We start from the raw sequence: 17,856 nt of genomic DNA, 5'->3' as shown, positions 1-17,856 counted from the left end.
ATTATTATTTAAAGTATAGCAATATTTATAGTTTATTTTAAATAGCATTTGAAGTCTCTTTTTTGTGCAAATTATTCTACAAGTCTTATTTAAATAGCATTGGTATACTCTTCCTTAACAACCTTTATAAGTCTTATTTTAAAATAGCCCCTTAAAGATCTTCTATTTTCTATAAATCTTATTTTAACTAACATTATTTTCCTTTAAAACTTTAGCAATATTTGCAAGTCATTTTAAAATTTAAACACTATATTTAGCCTTAATTAATTAACCTAAGTTTGGCCGGATAACCGTAGTTAGCGGATCCTAGAGGATGTCTAACCCCTTCCCTTTAGGATAATCTAGAACCCTTACCTAGAATCACGCTAATTGAGCAGACCATTAACAGAGGTTTAGTTAGGTTTTTACCTTAGTTAATAAATTAGGTGTTCTAATTCACCTTAAAATCAATTAGGTGGCGACTCCTTAAAATAAACAAAATAGGAATCACCAATATGTTGTACTCCCACTTTAACCCGTTTGAAATGGGGTATAATATCGCCCGAGTCCATTAATTGAACTCCTAGGCTAGCTAGCTGGTGGAGTTCATGGACTAATTCTTTCTTCGCTGGCTGGACATCGCATAGACTACCCATTGATTTGTGGCTAAATGCATTAGCCACCACATTCGCTTTTTCCGGATGATATAATATACTTACATCATAGTCTTTCAGTAGCTCTAATCACAACCTCTGCCTAAGATTCAACTCCTTTTGCTTGAAGACATATCGGAGACTTTTGTGATCCGTGTAAATGTCAACATGAACACCGTACAAGTAATGTCTCCACATCTTTAGTGCATGAATAACCGCAGCCAATTCGAGATCATGAGTTGGATAATTCTTCTCATGTTTCCGCAACTGCAGGGAAGCATAGGCGATGACTTTACCGTGCTGCATCAACACACAGCTCAACCCAACACCGGAGGCATCACAATAAACAACGTAACCATCCGGTCCTTCTGGAAGTGTCAGGACTGGGGTTGAAGTTAATTTGTCCTTCAATTCCTGGAAACTACGTTCACAAGCATCGATCCACTGAAATTTTGCTGATTTCTGAGTTAGCTTCGTTAATGGCGCTAAAATAGAAGAAAATCCTTCCACAAATCTTCTATAATAGCCTGCTAATCCCAAGAAGCTATGAACTTATGTTGGCGTTGTAGGCCTTAGTCAAGTCTTCACAGCCTCAATTTTCTGAGTATCAACTCGAATGCCGTCAGCTGAAATGATATGGCCCAGAAAAGTTATTGAATTCAGCCAGAATTCGCATTTCAAAAATGTAGCATACAATTCACGAGCCCGAAGAATTATGAGGACGGTATGCAAATGATCTGCATCTTCTGCTTTAGTCCGAGAATATATCAGAATGTCATCAATGAACACTATCACAAATAGATCTAAGAAAGGTCTGAACACACTATTCATCAAATTCATAAACACTGCTGGAGCGTTAGTCAGCCCAAATGATATCACTCGAAATTCATAATGAACATATCTGGTTCTGAAAGCTGTCTTCGGAATGTCTTTTTCTCTAACTCTCACTTAATGATAACCTGACCTCAGATCTATCTTGAAAAACCATTTGGCACCCTGTAATTGATCAAACAAATTATCGATTCTCAAAAGAGGATATTTATTCTTTATCGTCACCCTGTTCAATTACCTATAATCGATGCCCATCTTTCTTTCTTACGAATAAGACAGGGGCTCCCCATGGCGATGAACTGGGTCTAATGAACCCTTTCTCAAGCAGATCCTTCAGTTGTGTCGTTAACTCCTTTAGCTCTGCAGGAGCCATTCTATAAGGAGAAATAGATATAGGTTTGGTATCCGGTAACACATCGATAGGGAAATCAATCTCCCGTTCCAGTGGAAGGCCTGAAAGTTCATCTGGAAATACATCTGGGAACTCATTTACTACCGGAACAGATTGGAGGGTCGGTAGCTTTACTTCGGTGTCATGAACCCGGACTAAATGATAAATATAGCCTTTGGCGATCATCTTCCTTGCCTTAAGGTAGGAAATAAACCTGCCTCTTGGGGATGCTGTGTTACCCTTCCATTCCAGCATTGGTTCGCCTGGAAATTGGAATCGAACTATTTTCGTTCTACAATCCACATTAGCATAGCACAAGGCCAACCAATTCATGCCCATGATTACATCAAAATCCATCATTTCTGGTTCAATCAAATCAGTTGTAGTCTGGCGATCACATACCACAACTACACAATATTTGTATACTTGTCTAGCTATTATTGGATCACCAACCGAAGTAGATACCTCAAAAGATTTAATTGGCTCGGGTTTAACCCCAATACGACCAACAATATAAGGAGTGATATAAGACAACGTGAAACCCGGATCAATTAAGGCATAAACATCATGAGAGAATATGATCAATATACCTGTGACCCCATCTGGGGAGGACTCAAGAGCTTGGCGTCCGCCTAGAGCATAAAACGGGCTGTTGAGGGCCACTCGGACTGGGAGCTCCCCCTCGGCCTCTGCCACAGCCTGCTGAAGTCGGGGGAGTCTGCCCTACCGGGCGCACGGATGAAGAAGAACCAGCTACTAATCCTGTGGGCTGAGCCCCATCTCTACCGTCCATCGATGGACAATCATGCATCATATGCCCAACCTGACCACAGGCATAACAAGCATCTGATCCTCGGCGACACTGGCCTGAATGTAATCTACCGCATTGACTGTATCATGGAACCGGTGGTCTCCTCTGACTAGGATCACTTCCAAACTGGGGACCTGAGACCCTCGAACCCTGACCCGGACCAGAATAAATGGGGCGATCAAATATTCTGCCCGTAAATTGAGGAGGTGCACTAGTAGCGAACTGGCCCGAATATCTGGAATATTATTGTCGCTGACCCCCTCTATACTCACTACTAGCACCAGCAGTGCATTTTCCTTCTTTGAGGCTATCTAATTGTTATACCATAGAACGGAGACATCCCGCAATCTATAAGATGCTAACTCCACTAACTCAGTATCGGAAGCATGTATAATCCTCAGCGTGCTCAACATCTCGTCTATAAAACCTTGCGGGTCTTCATCCGGCTTTGACCCGAAAAATTTCGGTGGGTTCAAACTCATAAAATCACGGGCTCTAGCACTAGTAGCTCTGTCACCCGGACCTGCACTCTGCCGCTGAGCCTGGGCGGTAACTAGCTGTATCAACAACTGAATGACCTCGGTCATCTATTGACCCGAAGCACCCGGTGGAGAGACTGGAGGCATAAGAGCTGGAGTAGAAGCACCTTTTTGTTCTTCTAGAATACGCTGAGTGTGGGAGGTATGTGATGGGCCTCATTATGGGATTTGCCTTCTTCTATATTCGTTGGTGGCTCCCTTTCCATCCCCCCTGCTGTCGTGGCATTCCCTTTCTGGGCGGCTGTGGCTTTCCTCTTTACCGGCATCGCTGAAATCATAACGCACAATCAGGGAAAAGAAAATTTTATAACATAACTCTATCGCACGATCTTATAAGAAGAAAGACGGTCATTTTTTTCCTAAATGCCCTGTAGCCTCTTACTTATAAGTGTGGCGCGCTTCACACCCATAAATAAGAATCTGCTGAACATGACTCGTAGACCCACATTAGGACAAAACTGCTCTGATACCACTTTTTTCACGACTCAACTAGGGCCATGACGGTTACCCGAAGCTGGCTACCAAGCACCGCTTATCATGTTGACTATCATGCTCCACCCGGGCATACATCATTCTCAATACCAACCTATCGTGAAACAATCTCCCAAAACATATGTATGAACATAATATACAATAGAGAAGTCACATAACATCTACAACCCACACATAAGTATCTACGAGCCTCTAACTGAAATGCTGAAATCATAAAGACGGGACTGGACCCCGTCGTGCCCCATATATGTACACAAAAGAATAACTAATAGGCTGCACCTCCGAAGTAGTGGAGTGCTCCCGTGCAATTCCTGATTAAGCTCCTAAGCGTCTGTGCTGTCTCCCTGTCTACCTGTGGGTATGAACACAGCGTCCATAAAAAGAAAAAGTTGTCAGTACGAACAATGTACTGAGTATGTAAGGCATACATGGTAACATAACAAGGGAATATAGAAAACATAAAAAGAAAATATAACTGTAACTGCTTGCCTCTTAAGGCGGAATCATGCATGTTAGCTCTTATATAAGCATCATCATATCATGTGTGTATATATATATATATATATATATATATATATATATATATATATATAAACTGCCCGACCATGTAGGTACGGTGTGATCATCATTAGCCCGCGTCCGGGGTAAACATCTCATGCCACCTACTAGTGGTGTTTGCCCATGACATCTAGACATGGTGTATTTGGCGCCCGCCTTAGCGGTGTCTGCCCAGCCATATAGGCACAGTGTAATCTCATCATTATATACTTATCATAAGACTTGCATAAGAACTCAAGTGAAAGCTACAACTCTAGCGGGGTGACGTAAGGTCGAGAACCCCTGATTCCATTATGGAGTAATCATGATCATCATATCATACCTTGAAGGAATTAGCATTATAAGGTGAGACTAGCAACAATGAATTAGATCAAGAAATCATGTAAAGACCACTAGCTTCATAATAATATCATATCATAAGTTTTAGGATCTCTAGACATAGATTCATCATCATCATTACCATGGACATATCTCTTCTTTATCTCATAAGGAGCTGTTAAGAATCTTTAACTTTCATCTTTTGGGATGTAAAAAGGTCATGGGAATTACCGGAAAGCAATCACAATATATAAGAATCATTCCTATGAAGGAAAGGCTAGCCTTACATACCTTTATATCTTTTTAACTTTATTGTCTACTTGCTTGCCTTTCGAGCTCGCGATTCTACCTTCAACGGAATTTGTACTAAGATTAGACAACCGGAAACATACTTAAGCTTAAGCTAAAGCAACTAAGAGTTAATGAAAATTTGGCGACATTTCCTTTGTTTCGACAACTTCTTCCATAAAATAAGATAACCCTCAAACATCAATAGGAACACCCACGATAACACAATTAATAAATTCTTCAATTAAACATTTTTTCTTCTTAAATCTTCCTTCAAAATCATCCATAACCATACCTATAATACAACTTCATATTCATTCTCATATAATACTCCTTTAATATCATTTGTATTATTCAACACAACATTGTACTCATAACACATCAAGAACTATTATTCAAGTCAAGTCATTATTCAAGAGTATCACTATTTCCATATTTGTACTCCATATTCTCCTCCCTTCCATAATCCAAGTCTTTTAACCTCTCAATATTCTTAATAACATTTTTAACCTCTCAATATTCTTAATAACATGAATTGAACATAAAACTTACCTTTGATGATGTAGGATTGGGTTTTGAATGTAAATATTTCACTTGGAGAAAACTCCACTTCAACACCAAAGAGATTCTTGGTTTTCACAAACCCTAGAGAGTATTCTTGCACTTGATTCTACTAATTCTTGATGTTTACTCCTTAATTTCCCTTGGATATATGATGATATGATGAGAGAATTTTTTCTAGAAGCTTCAAGACTTGGAGAGAGAATGAAATCTGAAATTTGGAGCATGGCTTATCTATTTATAGCTGAAACTGGAAAGTTCCAGAAAAGCGGTTCGATGACCTGTCGACGGTCCGTCGACTTACACCTGAGAATCTCTGATTGTAGAAACATGTTGACGGTCGGGTCGACTGTCCCATCGACGTGTCGACGGTCCGTCAACTTGCCCCTGCAGGTCTCAGTCTGCAGAAATGTATTGACGGTGCACAGTGAAGGTCCGTCGACATGTCGACGGGTCGACCGTCAACTTGCCCCTGCAGGTCTCAGTCTGCAGAAATGTATTGACGGTGCACAGTGAAGGTCCGTCGACATGTTGACGGCCCGTCGACACTGACTGGTGTCTGCAGCTTTTCCTGAATCCATTCAGATCGCATCGATTCGATTTGTTCGACTTCTAACCCCGTAAATCATCAGGGATACCTGCTGGGACACTGTGTTTGATATTCTCTACCTTAACTTTCCTCAACAAGCTTTCTTCTCTCTTTTTTTCCCCCTCAAATGTCTTTGGAATTTTAATTAGAATCATCAAGTATCCCTCCTTACTAGTAGGGCCATCATATACACCTTAACTTACGTTGGCCTATTCACTGCACAATGACATGAAATTTTTCCGAAGTGTAACAGTAAAGAACATAAAATAGACTATTTTCCCATTAATCATTAGAAGCAGAACTACCAACCCAATGCTTTTACTAAATAGTTTGTACAAATCTACATCTTAAGACGTAAATACACCTATAACTCATATTAGCAAATCATCAGTTAATTCTGAATATACATTACAAAATATACACACATGTTACAAAACATAAAATGAATGGCGGCTGGGAGGTATCACATAACTTCCAAGCTGAAAATCACTAAATTGCTAGTTCAAAAATAGGATAACATAATACCTCGAGATCAAACAAATTCAATTGTCTGATAAAGTTCTTTTCTTAATCTATGAGGCTGTGTTTTCATAGCTATTTCCTCAAGAATAATATAACAACTATGATTGGACGATGAAGCCTAAGAAGCTTTACCTCGGGAGGGATACATGTAGAGACATGTTCTGAAGTGTCATTCATCTTGCAGCAACTTCCATTTTACTATCTTGGGGTCGATGTTTTCGGCTTGCTGTCCTGCCAGAGCCTTAAGAAATACCCTACACTATGTATATGATGGTTTAGGTGTGCCATTGTCTATATGACGATAGAAGAAGCCATGAATGATATCTACTATTGCCTAAAATAAATTGAAAGAGAAATTATTTAACACAAATTCATATATTAAAGATGAGCATAAGTATTCTAGTAGCTATGTGTTACCAGGTTAAAGTAATGTATAATGATACCAAGCCGAAACTTGGTTGCAATCACAAAGTAGGAAGAAAGTTTCACTTAAGGAAGTGGAAGCTTATTCTTTAGATTCAATAGTATAAAGAATTAAACACCTGAATTTAGGAATGCCTTACTGACCCTAAGATACAACAGTTACATGTAAGAGATTTGATATTGTTAGTAAAAGTTATCAAGCCAAAGGAAACATGCCACACTATATTTGGTGCAGGATTTGTATTACATTTACCTATTGAAGAGAGATAAAAAAGTAAATGATTGGAATATTCAACCAAACATAAGAGAACTGAGCAAATCAGTTTTCTGGAAACAAAACTGGTGAAGTAGACTCCATCTTTCTATTTTGACATTATTTGTTCTTCATATCCCCTAAAACCTCTTAAGATTCCTTGGCCTTAATATTCAAAGTAACATATTCATGTATATAACTCATTCACATACATAATTCCATATGTTTCAGGATCAGAGACTCAATCTATACCGGTATAGGCTTCAGCCGGGATGACAACACCTAATGAGCAATCATTTGCACTCTTAATAAGTTAAGAGGTCTACTTATCCATACACTTGATCACTTTAGGAACAACGTCCTCAATTCATTACAATTCCTCAGTCGACATCCCTTTAAGGGTTCCGCAGTAAATTCATAATATCTTTGCTTTCATACATTCTTGTTTCAAGCAGGTTATACGCTTGTTAAATTAATTTTATAGGTTAATATAATCTAGAAACAAGACTGTAGATCTATTTTTGTTAATATAAAGTTAAGACAATAGTAAATTACTCTAACAGAAAAACAAGTGAGAACAAATGACATACATTTGAAACATATTTCTTTAACACAACTATATATGATAGAGATTGATGTTATCCGGCAGAAGTAATAACATACCTTTTGAGTTATTGATTGATAGAGTACAATGTTTCGGTAAATCTGTTGAAAAAGAAACCCAACAATAATTTGTTAGTGATTTTCACGTATATGATCAAGCACCTTGAATGTGTAAAGCGGAACTACTAAAAGTCATTTATGAGAACTTGATGTTGCACAAAAGTAAATTAGAAAAAAAGCATTGCATACGATGGGAACAACTAATGCTGCGAAGAAATTCCTACTACATATATTTATGCACTAATAACATTATAGCTATAACTAACATAGATAAAATCACAGGCAAACAGTCTCCTTGAATTGAACCGTCTCCATTGCTAAAGGCATAAGCGAAATATCATATTCCAATTTTAATGGGGAAAATACATGTGAATTTTGAGAGAAAGATATTATGTCAAAGACTAAAGGTGTAAATCGAACATGCCTCTTCAATCTGCAATGTATTGGACTTTGGTCATTTCTTTTCCAATTACTTTATAATTTAAAAACACATGCAAGCAAACATAATACGCCAACCATAAGTGTCACACATATACGTACCAATATTGTTCATTAGAAGTGGAAAAAACATGTATTTGATGAGAGGTGAATATGTTGTAGGACTGTAAAAATAGCATCCAAGAAAATTAATTCAGTTGTATGAGGTATATAATTAAATACCTTATATGCATTCAGTGCTTAATTATGTTATAGTACTAAATCATAACATGAATATTATATTACCCAAATTACTCGCAAGACCGAAAATAAAAAAAGCAGAAGAAAAGAATTTGCTTCCCAGAAACAACTGCTAAAAAACTAAGAAACATACATGATATGAGGCAGATCATTATTCAAGTGAACAATAAACCTCGAAAATTCACCCGCACAACCAGATTTGCAAAGTCAATTAAATGAACATCACTCATCGATTAACAAAGAGAACAAACAGAACATCACTGAAAACTAAAAAAAAAAAAAAAAAAAAAAGCTAATTAGACTTACTTACCAGAAAAGAACGGATTTTGATCCATCAAATATCCAAAATCATATAGGAGTAGGTATCTATTTCTATTTTCAAACATACATGTGCAAATCAGATACAATTGCTCATATGCATACCTAAGAATCCAAAAAAGAATGAAAACAGATACCATTAAATTGGACACATTAAAGAAGAGAGAGTGGAGAAAAGTCAGAAAAAAGAAGAAGAAAAACTTATCCTAACTCAGAAATACGGCAATAGAGAAAACAAACTCGAACCAAAGCAGAGAAATTAAGACGATGACCTGAATTGCAGAGCAGTATGAAGGCCCGAAGTGGAGAAGAAGAAGCGAGACAGAAAATAGATCTCTTGGTAGATTCTAAAATCTATGTGAATGAGGAAGAAGAATCGCATATACACAGCAGCAAAGTGATTTAAGTTCCAAATTTGCCCCTAAAATTAAAATGAAAATTACAATTTTGCCTCTGTTCATCCTTCTCAACTGCCATTTCTATATATTAGTAATTTTACAACAAATATTAAATTTCGAACACAGAATTGCACCTATTCATCATGTCATTTCTAAAAGATTAAGACATACTTGTGATGTGTGTAAGGTTTGTGGTAGGGAAAGTAAAACTATTGATCATATGCTTTTTAGATGTCCTAAAGCACAATTGGTTTACAGAATATGTCCTATTAATTGGCCTAATATTGAGAGTACTATGGATTTTGCTAGATGGTGGAATGATATTTTTGTTAATGCTCATCAATATCCTGATTCTATTGAGCTTGCTAAATTAAGTGTGTTAGAGGTTACGCGTCCGCCAAACAAAGTATATAGAGAGACCTGGTTGCTACCAGCTCTCTCAGATAGTGCACTAAGAGAATAACATAAGATTTTTATGTGGAAAACTCCTTACTCAAGGGATTAAAAACCACGACCTACTCCAGTAGGATTTCAACTCCACTAACTGAGTAACTTCAGATTACAACCGATTATAAGCTAGGAATTAACTCCCATAACTCCCCACCCTTACAATAGCCTAATCGTAACCTTCACACTTGACTGCCCTTAGCCAAGCAAACTAATACACCTAGACTAACTCTAGCCTAGTGTACCACTCAAGAGCTTGAGGAAGCAACCTTAAGAATTTAGAACACCTACAACTAGCTTCCCTTTAGAGAAGAGTAGGTTTACAATTTAGCACAAAAGAATAAAGACTTAACAACCTAAGGAACTAAAGAATCTTCAGTTATGAATCTGGTCCTTCACTTGTTGAGGCTTTGTTCTTGGGGAACACCTTGAGAGGCGGAGACTTGCACTTAGGATGGAGCAATTTGATTTGTGCAAGAATGCTTCTTCATTTGAGCATGGTGTTGTATATGTAAAGGGAAGAGGGTGAGAAGGTGACAACCCATACTGGTCCTCTGCTGCTGCACTACTGTACTGCTACAGTGTCAGCAACTTTACAACTATAAAGTTGACTTTTCAACGCTCCAGGGACCTGGTCTCTCATCTGGAGGAACCTGGTCCCTCATCTGTTCTTGAATGGGCTATAACAACTCTGTTGCTCTGCTACTACACTGCTGTAAGGTCAGTCTCTTTATAGTTGTACAGTTGACCAAGCAATAGCTGGGGACCTGATCTCATCTGGTCCCTCTGAATCTGTATCTGGTCCTTCATATATGAACATATCCTACTGGGAACCTGATCTCATCTGGTCCCTCTGAAAATATATCTGGTCCTTCATATATGAACATATCCCGCAGCTTGTGTAGTGAGACTGATTGCATCTGTTTCTTCAAGAAGCATGTCAATATAGCAACACATAAGATATTTGGTTCCTTAGGATTTGTCAAATCATCAAAACATAAGGTATCATAACTCATCAAAGTGTTTCTATCATGCGGCAAATTTGGAAGGCTGGAAACTCAATGAGCTTTAATGGGAATATTTGTGAACTCAATGATATTGCGAACAAGGTATTTTTTTATTTATTTCCATGAATACGAAAACACTTTGCTTACTACTTTGTCTCCTACGCTTGTATCTGATTATACTCCCTCCAGATTAAAAAAAGTGTACACTTAGCCTTTTTTTCTTGAGTCAAAAAGAGTGTCCACTTATCAAATTAAGAAAGAATTAACTTTATTTTTTCAGATTTGCTCCTATTAAGTGTTATGTGATCAAATCCCAATACCTCTTTAATTAAAGACAGTTTAGTCAAATTACCTATTTTTTCTATGAGTTAGTATTTTCTTAAAGGGTCAAATGACTAAGTGGACACTCTTTTTAATCTGGAGGGAGTACTAATAATAAAATATTATTGTGGCACAAGATGGTATTCTTATGTTTGCAGATGCTACCTTACAAAAGGAGAAAAAGATGGCAAGCATTGGAGTGGTGGCTACGGATAGTTGTAGTCATTTGCCTCAAGACTTTGGTACCTCAATTCAATTTGTTGGGAAAGCCATCACCGCTAAAGCACTAGCAATTCGTTGGAAAACACTAAGGAAAATGGATGTCAAAGGTGCACATCTTATCGTCGGATGCAAAAACTGTGTTGGTATGATATGGAAAAGAAGTGAAGCTTCATGGGAGATACAAACTACCTGTGAAGATATCTGGAAGCTTATGAATTTCGTTGATGATGTACATGTTGTATATGTTCCTAGATCTTGAAATATGCTAGAGCATAATCTAGCCAAATTTTCTATTTCGTTGTTACAACAGGTAATTTGAGTTTTTATTTTCCCTAGTTGAATCATGACTGATGTTGCTGCTGCATCTTTTAACTCTTTGAGACAGTTTATGCATTAATACAATAAAGTCATCTATTGGTTAAAAAAACACCGAATTGCAACAAGTAACCATCGAGATGCTAGAAACAAGGGGAAAACAACATGGCTAGCTGACTCTTGCATGGCCGATGACTAATGATACTGTATTTTTCAAATCAAACGGCAGTCTTCTTAAAATGTTCTTCCTGCCTTTTTTCTTTTTTCTTTTTTCTTTTTTCAACCGTTTCTTTTGACTAATTTGAAACACATATAGAATAATCTCCAGCATTACTTAGTCATCAATTTAATATTTATAAATACCTAAATTATAAATACCTAAAGTTGAATCCAAAATTAATTTTAATTTGCCGGTAAATTCCAGACAAAGAACATAAATGCAGGTCAATCAGCCGACACCTATCAAATAATAGCTAAGATCATACTTAGATCTTAGACCAATTTCTTCTTTGCCGACCAATTTAATATTTTGGTATAAATAATATGAGATTTTGTTTTTATTCATATAGTCGGTGCTCATTCACTCCCTCTATCTTACTGGTTCGTTCATCTAATTGATAATTTTTTTAAAATTTTTTGTTAGGCTCGAATTAATGAGTCAATGTTAAAGAAAATATATTACTTAAGAAGAATTAGTTAAATAATATTATTCTTAGAAAGAAAACTTTTTTACGTTTTTCTTTAATGGAGAAAAATGATACCTCGGCCCTCTGCTACTTCTTATCGGTTATTTTTTATTTTTGAAAGAATTACTTCAATAATCAACATGAAAAATGTATTGTTCAACTTTTTGACAACATGAAAATTAAAAAACCAAAAGGTGTGTCAACTTATAGTCTAACATCAATCTTTGTAGATTCTCTAGCAATAATTCCCAACTTTTGATGTTCAAAATTATATAAGTTCTTCCGCCTTTTTAGTGCATTATACTAATATTGTTAATTCGAAATGGTAGTTAGTAGGTCAAGAACATGTCACTTGGTCAGCAAGTTCAGATACGGTTGTTGAAGTTTGAAAAAATTCCATTCAAAGAGTACTTATCTGTTTGTGTTTTGAATATTATAATTTGTTCAATTCAAACACACTTACGAATTATAGGTAATATATTGCTTTTCTTTTGTAAGCGTTATTGTGAATTGTAGAGCACGAAACTTTACACCAGTATTTTGGTTTTTAAGTTGAAAGTAGAACCTTGAAAATAATAGGGAAAGCATCCTAGCTGCCAAATATTACAAGGGTTAATGTATTAGTAAATTTTTGGTTAGGAAAAAATACTATATTAATAAGTAATTATGCATTACTATTTCCTATTTCATTCTAGTAACATAATATTTCTGATAAAAATAGCTCCTAATTTGGCCGTCATGTTAGAATCCCTGACAAACATGAGTGGATCTGCCTCATAGACAACATAATATTCAAAAAACCTCCTTCTAGCTCCTTCCTTTGTAAATATTAGAGGATGTTGAATAATTAATTAAACAACTAATTTTCTGAGTTGTTTCCAATAAATCAAACAAACCGTATGCGTTTTATGCGTTTTATGTTTCCAATAATTCATCTGTACTATTCGTTGACTAAACTGATAATATCACTCTCAAAGTCTCAATTGAGCAATTAACAATGTATTCTTATAGTACTAGTAACTTTCTTTTGTTGCAAAAGTTTGCGAAAAAAGCATATAAACTACTAAAGTTTGCGAAAAAAGCATATAAACTACTACTACTTTTCATGACTCAAATTTCCAACAAAAGACTGAGGTATTTGATTTATTATCTTTTTGCCTACTTCTGAGGTATATTACACGCTTCGAAGAAAAAAAGAATGTATATATATTGCGGGAATCTCATTGAATATTCTGACTTCTTTAGTCTCAACTGGATTTTAGATTTCAAAGTTCAAATGATAGAGTCTGCTGAATTACTTAATATTTTTCTGTTATTCATCATAAGTTATTCATAACGTACAGTTAAACACTCCTTCCGATCCGTTTTACTTGTCATGTTTGTCTATAATACGTCCCTTTAGAAAACATTAACTAAAAAGATAATATAAGTAAATTGTCTTTATTTATTCTTTGATCTCAATTTAATATTGGTCTTCCTTACCCCTTGAAGAATTGAAATGATCTAAATATATACCTCTAAATAATTAAAAAGGTTTAAATATACCCCGATGTCTCTTCCACCATTAGTACGAGAGGTATATTTGGACATTTTAATTATTCAGAGGTATATTTGAACTATAAGATAACAGAAGGGGTATTCAGAGTCCATTAGATTAACGGAGGACATTTTAGACCAAACCCAATAAATCATGAGCAATTTTGGCCCTTATCCGTTTGAAGAATTTATAAAGGTCGTGGAATAAGTTTTTATCTTTGAAAAGTAAATAAACTCTATCCTATGTTTGTTACAAATTCCCTTATAAATACTTGTTTAAAAGTCCGTACAGACTTGTAGGACAAGATATTTTGGATAAAGGTTGTAGAACACGCCTTTTAGCAGTCTAATCTAAAAAGGAAATAGACTTTATCCTATGTATGTTTTCTGCTGGTAATGAGAATTCTATGGGCTACTCATTTTAGTTTCCAAAGATTGTGAATTCCGCATTCTAATTTTCAAGTTAAACTCAGTCATACTTAGAATATTCTTTTCAAGTCATCTCCAAGAAAATTGACTCGACAAACCATGCTTGGGATATCTTTTACAAGTCTTCTCTAGAAAGATTGACTCGATAAATAAAGTACTGAATTGAACAATTATTTCAGAATATATATATATATGGTAGCTAAAATAGTAGGAACATTTGTTTTTCTAGCTTTGAATCCCTACTAATTAGCTAACAAGTCGGACATTGCCTAGTCTTAGATTTGTTGGATATATTTGGAACCACATATCCTAGCTAGATCTATCGCTAGTGATGTTTGTAATAGTTTGACCAATTTGGCAACTTTGTTGATTCTTAGAGAAGCATAATTAACTATCTGTACGATCAATATTTAGCTTAATATATTAATTCTACTCTCCGAGAAACAAGAATTCGAAGGAAAACAGGATGAAGGAAGATAAACAAATACCCCTCAAAGGAAAAGGGTAAAACAGTAGTAAAAGAGCACAACTGCCAGCCATGTTAATACATACTATAGTATAATTTTTATTTATTGATACTTTTCCAATTCATCATTCACACAGTTACACAAGAAAAAAAAGGCACACATTGAAACAACACCATTGTCGAACAAAGAAACTAATTAAAGAGACTGCTTACATTAGTCACTATCTTAGAATCATCCAACAACTTTATTTTTACCTTACATACTTAGCTAGAAATAGTATACATATATACTTATATATCTTTATTTGAATATTATTGTATATAGATATGACTTTAAGTCTTATACACCGTCAATGTGTTTTTCTTTTTTTAACTATCAGGTAATCTAAATGATATCTACAAGTAAGCCTTCTTAAAATGTGAGATTTGAAATCTCAAAAATAAGATATGCTACCTGCCTACCACTGGTTAATATAACCTGATTGTGTAAAATGATTTACACTGACGATGTGTATAGTGCTTCAGATATCTCCATTGTTAGATTAGGAATCAAAACCCTAATGATCAAGATTTCTTGGAACAGCCTTAGCTGAAAGTGGCTGTTTCATTTCACATGAAAGCTTCAACACTTCACCAAGATCAACAGGGTGACTCTCATTTTCAACCCAAATAAATTTTTGCACCAACTTAGCCACCCATAGACTCACCGTGACAAACCCTAAATTCTTCCCGGGGCAAACTCTCCGTCCTGCTCCGAAAGGCGCTAGCCTTAAATCATTACCCCTCACATCAAAATCCATCCCTCCAGAGGATTTCAAAAACCTCTCAGGCTTAAACACGGACGGGTTCTCCCACACGTTAGGGTCATGTGTGATAGACCACATGTTGATCATCGCGGTCGTGTTGGATGGAATAATCATGCCGTTGCTGAGGTGGACGTCGGACATGGATAGCCGGGCCCAGGATAATAGTGGGCCCGGAGGATGTAGTCGTAAAGTTTCCTTTATTACTGCTTGAAGATAGGGCAATTTGGCAATGTGGGCATCTGTTACATTTTCATTTTTTCCTGGTATAGTTTCTAGCTCATTGTGAAGTTTTGCTTGGATTTCTTGGTTCAGAACTAGTTCTGCCATGACCCATTCTGTTAGTAGTGCAGTTGTATCGGTCCCACGAAAGATCATTTCCTGCAAAGACAAAAAATGTGAGTACTAATAAGATAAACATTGAAATATATAAGAGTATAAGTTTTGCACATTGACAGTAAAAAACAATTTACTTCATCATATGACTTTAAAGGAAACTGCAGATGATTTTCTATACACATTAATTGGTTATCTTATAAAATAGAAAGTAATACGTAGTATAAGAATTTTTTACTGACAGTAGTAGATATGACTTACACTCTTACCAACTATGTAAGTTAAAGACGTGCTCTAAAAGTTTAACGGTCTTGAAAGTGAAAGGTTTCTAAAAAATATACTAATAAGGTTACTATCAGCTCACTTCTAAGAGAAATCAAAGAGAGAGTTTAGTTTATATATCCGATAGTGTAAATACTGTATTACATTAATTAGTTTAATCTATCATAACAAGTCAGTTATTATACCTTATTATAAGTAACATAATTAACAGTGTCGATTATTTTTAGACCTCCCATGCATAAAGCATTAACTCAATTCAAAAAGTCCTAACTTCTTATGAATCAGTTAGACAAAGCTTAAAAAAAGAGAGTAATATATACTAACCCATAAAACAGCCACCATATCATCCTCATGAAGCTTCTCTTCACCACTTAAAGCCAGCAAAACATCAACAAAATCACAAGCTTCCGAAATCTTTTTGGAATTTTCATTTTTGTGCTCCTGAATCAACTTCTTAACAAAGTTTTCAACACGAGGGACAAGTGCTACGCAACGTTCCTTGATGGTAAAAGGATCATAGAAATACTTCAACCATGGCAAGTGATCACACCAATTGAAAGCTCCCAATAACTCAAACCCTTCAGCCACAATTTCTTGAAGCTCTTTGGCCTCTTTATTTTCTTCTATCATTTCATACTTTTTCCCAAATACTATCCCCATAATGTTGTTAAGTGAAGCAGCTTGAAGGTGTTTCCTTATAGTTACTGAGCCATGCAAGGTTTGTTCATTGGCTATAGAAACTAACATTGAATTGCATTCTAGTTGCCTTTCAACCTCATGGGCTAAAATGCGCTTAGGAGCAAAGAGATGTGACGAGGCAATTTTCCTCAAGAGCCTCCAATATGTTCCGTTGGGTGCGAATCCGATGGCTCGGCTAAACATGAGCTGCTTAGCCGACTCTTTGACCGGTCGGTTAGCAAAATGTGGGGAGGTCAAGATTTCCCGGGCTATGGTCGGGTCAGATGACACAATAGCCCGGGTTGAACCCAAGCTAAAGGCCATGACTTGAGTGGCACCATAAGCCGAAGCTGTAAAAGCGAGAGTGCGGTGAGCCAAGCCGTGGCTCAAGCTGAATAAGCTGCCGAAAATAGGAATGCCTTTGGGCCCAGGAATTGGAACCCGGCCCATAGAGTTCAGCCCATTTTTCCAAGCCGAGCCGCCGGCAGTAAAAGCCCAAGTGAAAATGGTAATTACCATAAAGACAACAAAGGTTGGAATCAATAGGTTAAGACAGTTTTGGGTTTCAAGAATAGCTGGTAAAGTAAACATCCACCAAGTGAAATCATCATAACTTGAGGTGAAAGACATGATTGGGAATGATTTTGGTGTAGAGAAAGATGTAAGGAGTATGATATTTTGTGTTTTTTTGCGTGTAATACTGAGGAAGTGTGGTGAAAGAGGGAGGGAACTTGGTCCTTAAATAGGCAGCTTGTGTACAAGTAGGAGGTACATTGATATAACAAAAAGGCAATGCAACTTCTAGGGTTACGTGCAATAAGAGTGAAATCTACCTACGTTCACACTATCATGTTATACATATATATAATACTAGTCTCTATAAATGTGCACTTGCAGTTACACGTTATTCTCAAACAATCTCAATCATAGTAAAAAATATTAGATAATATTATTTGTAATTACATATATTTATTTGATGAGTTACAAAAATACTATTATAGTATATGATTGTATCTACTTAATACGTCTTTGAAATCGGTGTTCTCAATATTTATCTTTTTCT

The 17,856-nt window shown here is 36.2% G+C and overlaps 1 protein-coding gene and 1 long non-coding RNA gene across 7 annotated transcripts; both read right to left on the bottom strand.

Annotated features, from left to right (window-relative positions):
* Positions 1-3,763: 3,763 nt before the first annotated feature.
* On the bottom strand, positions 3,764-9,517 carry LOC132602468 (uncharacterized). 6 transcript variants are annotated; one of them, XR_009567792.1, is made up of 5 exons: positions 9,079-9,517; positions 7,872-7,913; positions 6,665-6,786; positions 4,864-4,921; positions 3,764-4,048 (listed from the first exon to the last, which is right to left on the bottom strand). It is a non-coding gene; the product is annotated as an uncharacterized LOC132602468 (long non-coding RNA). The 6 variants fall into 6 exon arrangements; XR_009567793.1 differs by having other exon boundaries at positions 4,864-4,917; XR_009567790.1 differs by lacking the exon at positions 4,864-4,921.
* Positions 9,518-15,223: 5,706 nt separating this feature from the next.
* Positions 15,224-17,423, bottom strand: LOC132602467 (cytochrome P450 78A7-like). Its single transcript, XM_060315309.1, has 2 exons — positions 16,440-17,423; positions 15,224-15,878 (listed from the first exon to the last, which is right to left on the bottom strand). Exons 1-2 carry the CDS (start codon positions 17,421-17,423, stop codon positions 15,252-15,254), a joined length of 1,611 nt encoding a protein of 536 aa, XP_060171292.1. The 3' UTR covers positions 15,224-15,251.
* Between the last annotated feature and the right edge of the window lie 433 nt (positions 17,424-17,856).

Source organism: Lycium barbarum, chromosome 7, assembly GCF_019175385.1.
Source record: "Lycium barbarum isolate Lr01 chromosome 7, ASM1917538v2, whole genome shotgun sequence".
Classification (NCBI taxonomy): domain Eukaryota; kingdom Viridiplantae; phylum Streptophyta; class Magnoliopsida; order Solanales; family Solanaceae; genus Lycium; species Lycium barbarum.
This window is presented reverse-complemented; position numbering and strand designations above follow the sequence as displayed.

Bases quoted from the DNA above. Each gene is read 5' to 3' on its own strand.
- LOC132602467 (XM_060315309.1), bottom strand. From the start codon at position 17,423: ATGTCTTTCACCTCAAGTTATGATGATTTCACTTGGTGGATGTTTACT. The intron at 15,879-16,439 runs GTTAGTATATAT...TTGTCTTTGCAG, and splicing joins ATATGGTGGCTGTTTTATGG to GAAATGATCTTTCGTGGGAC.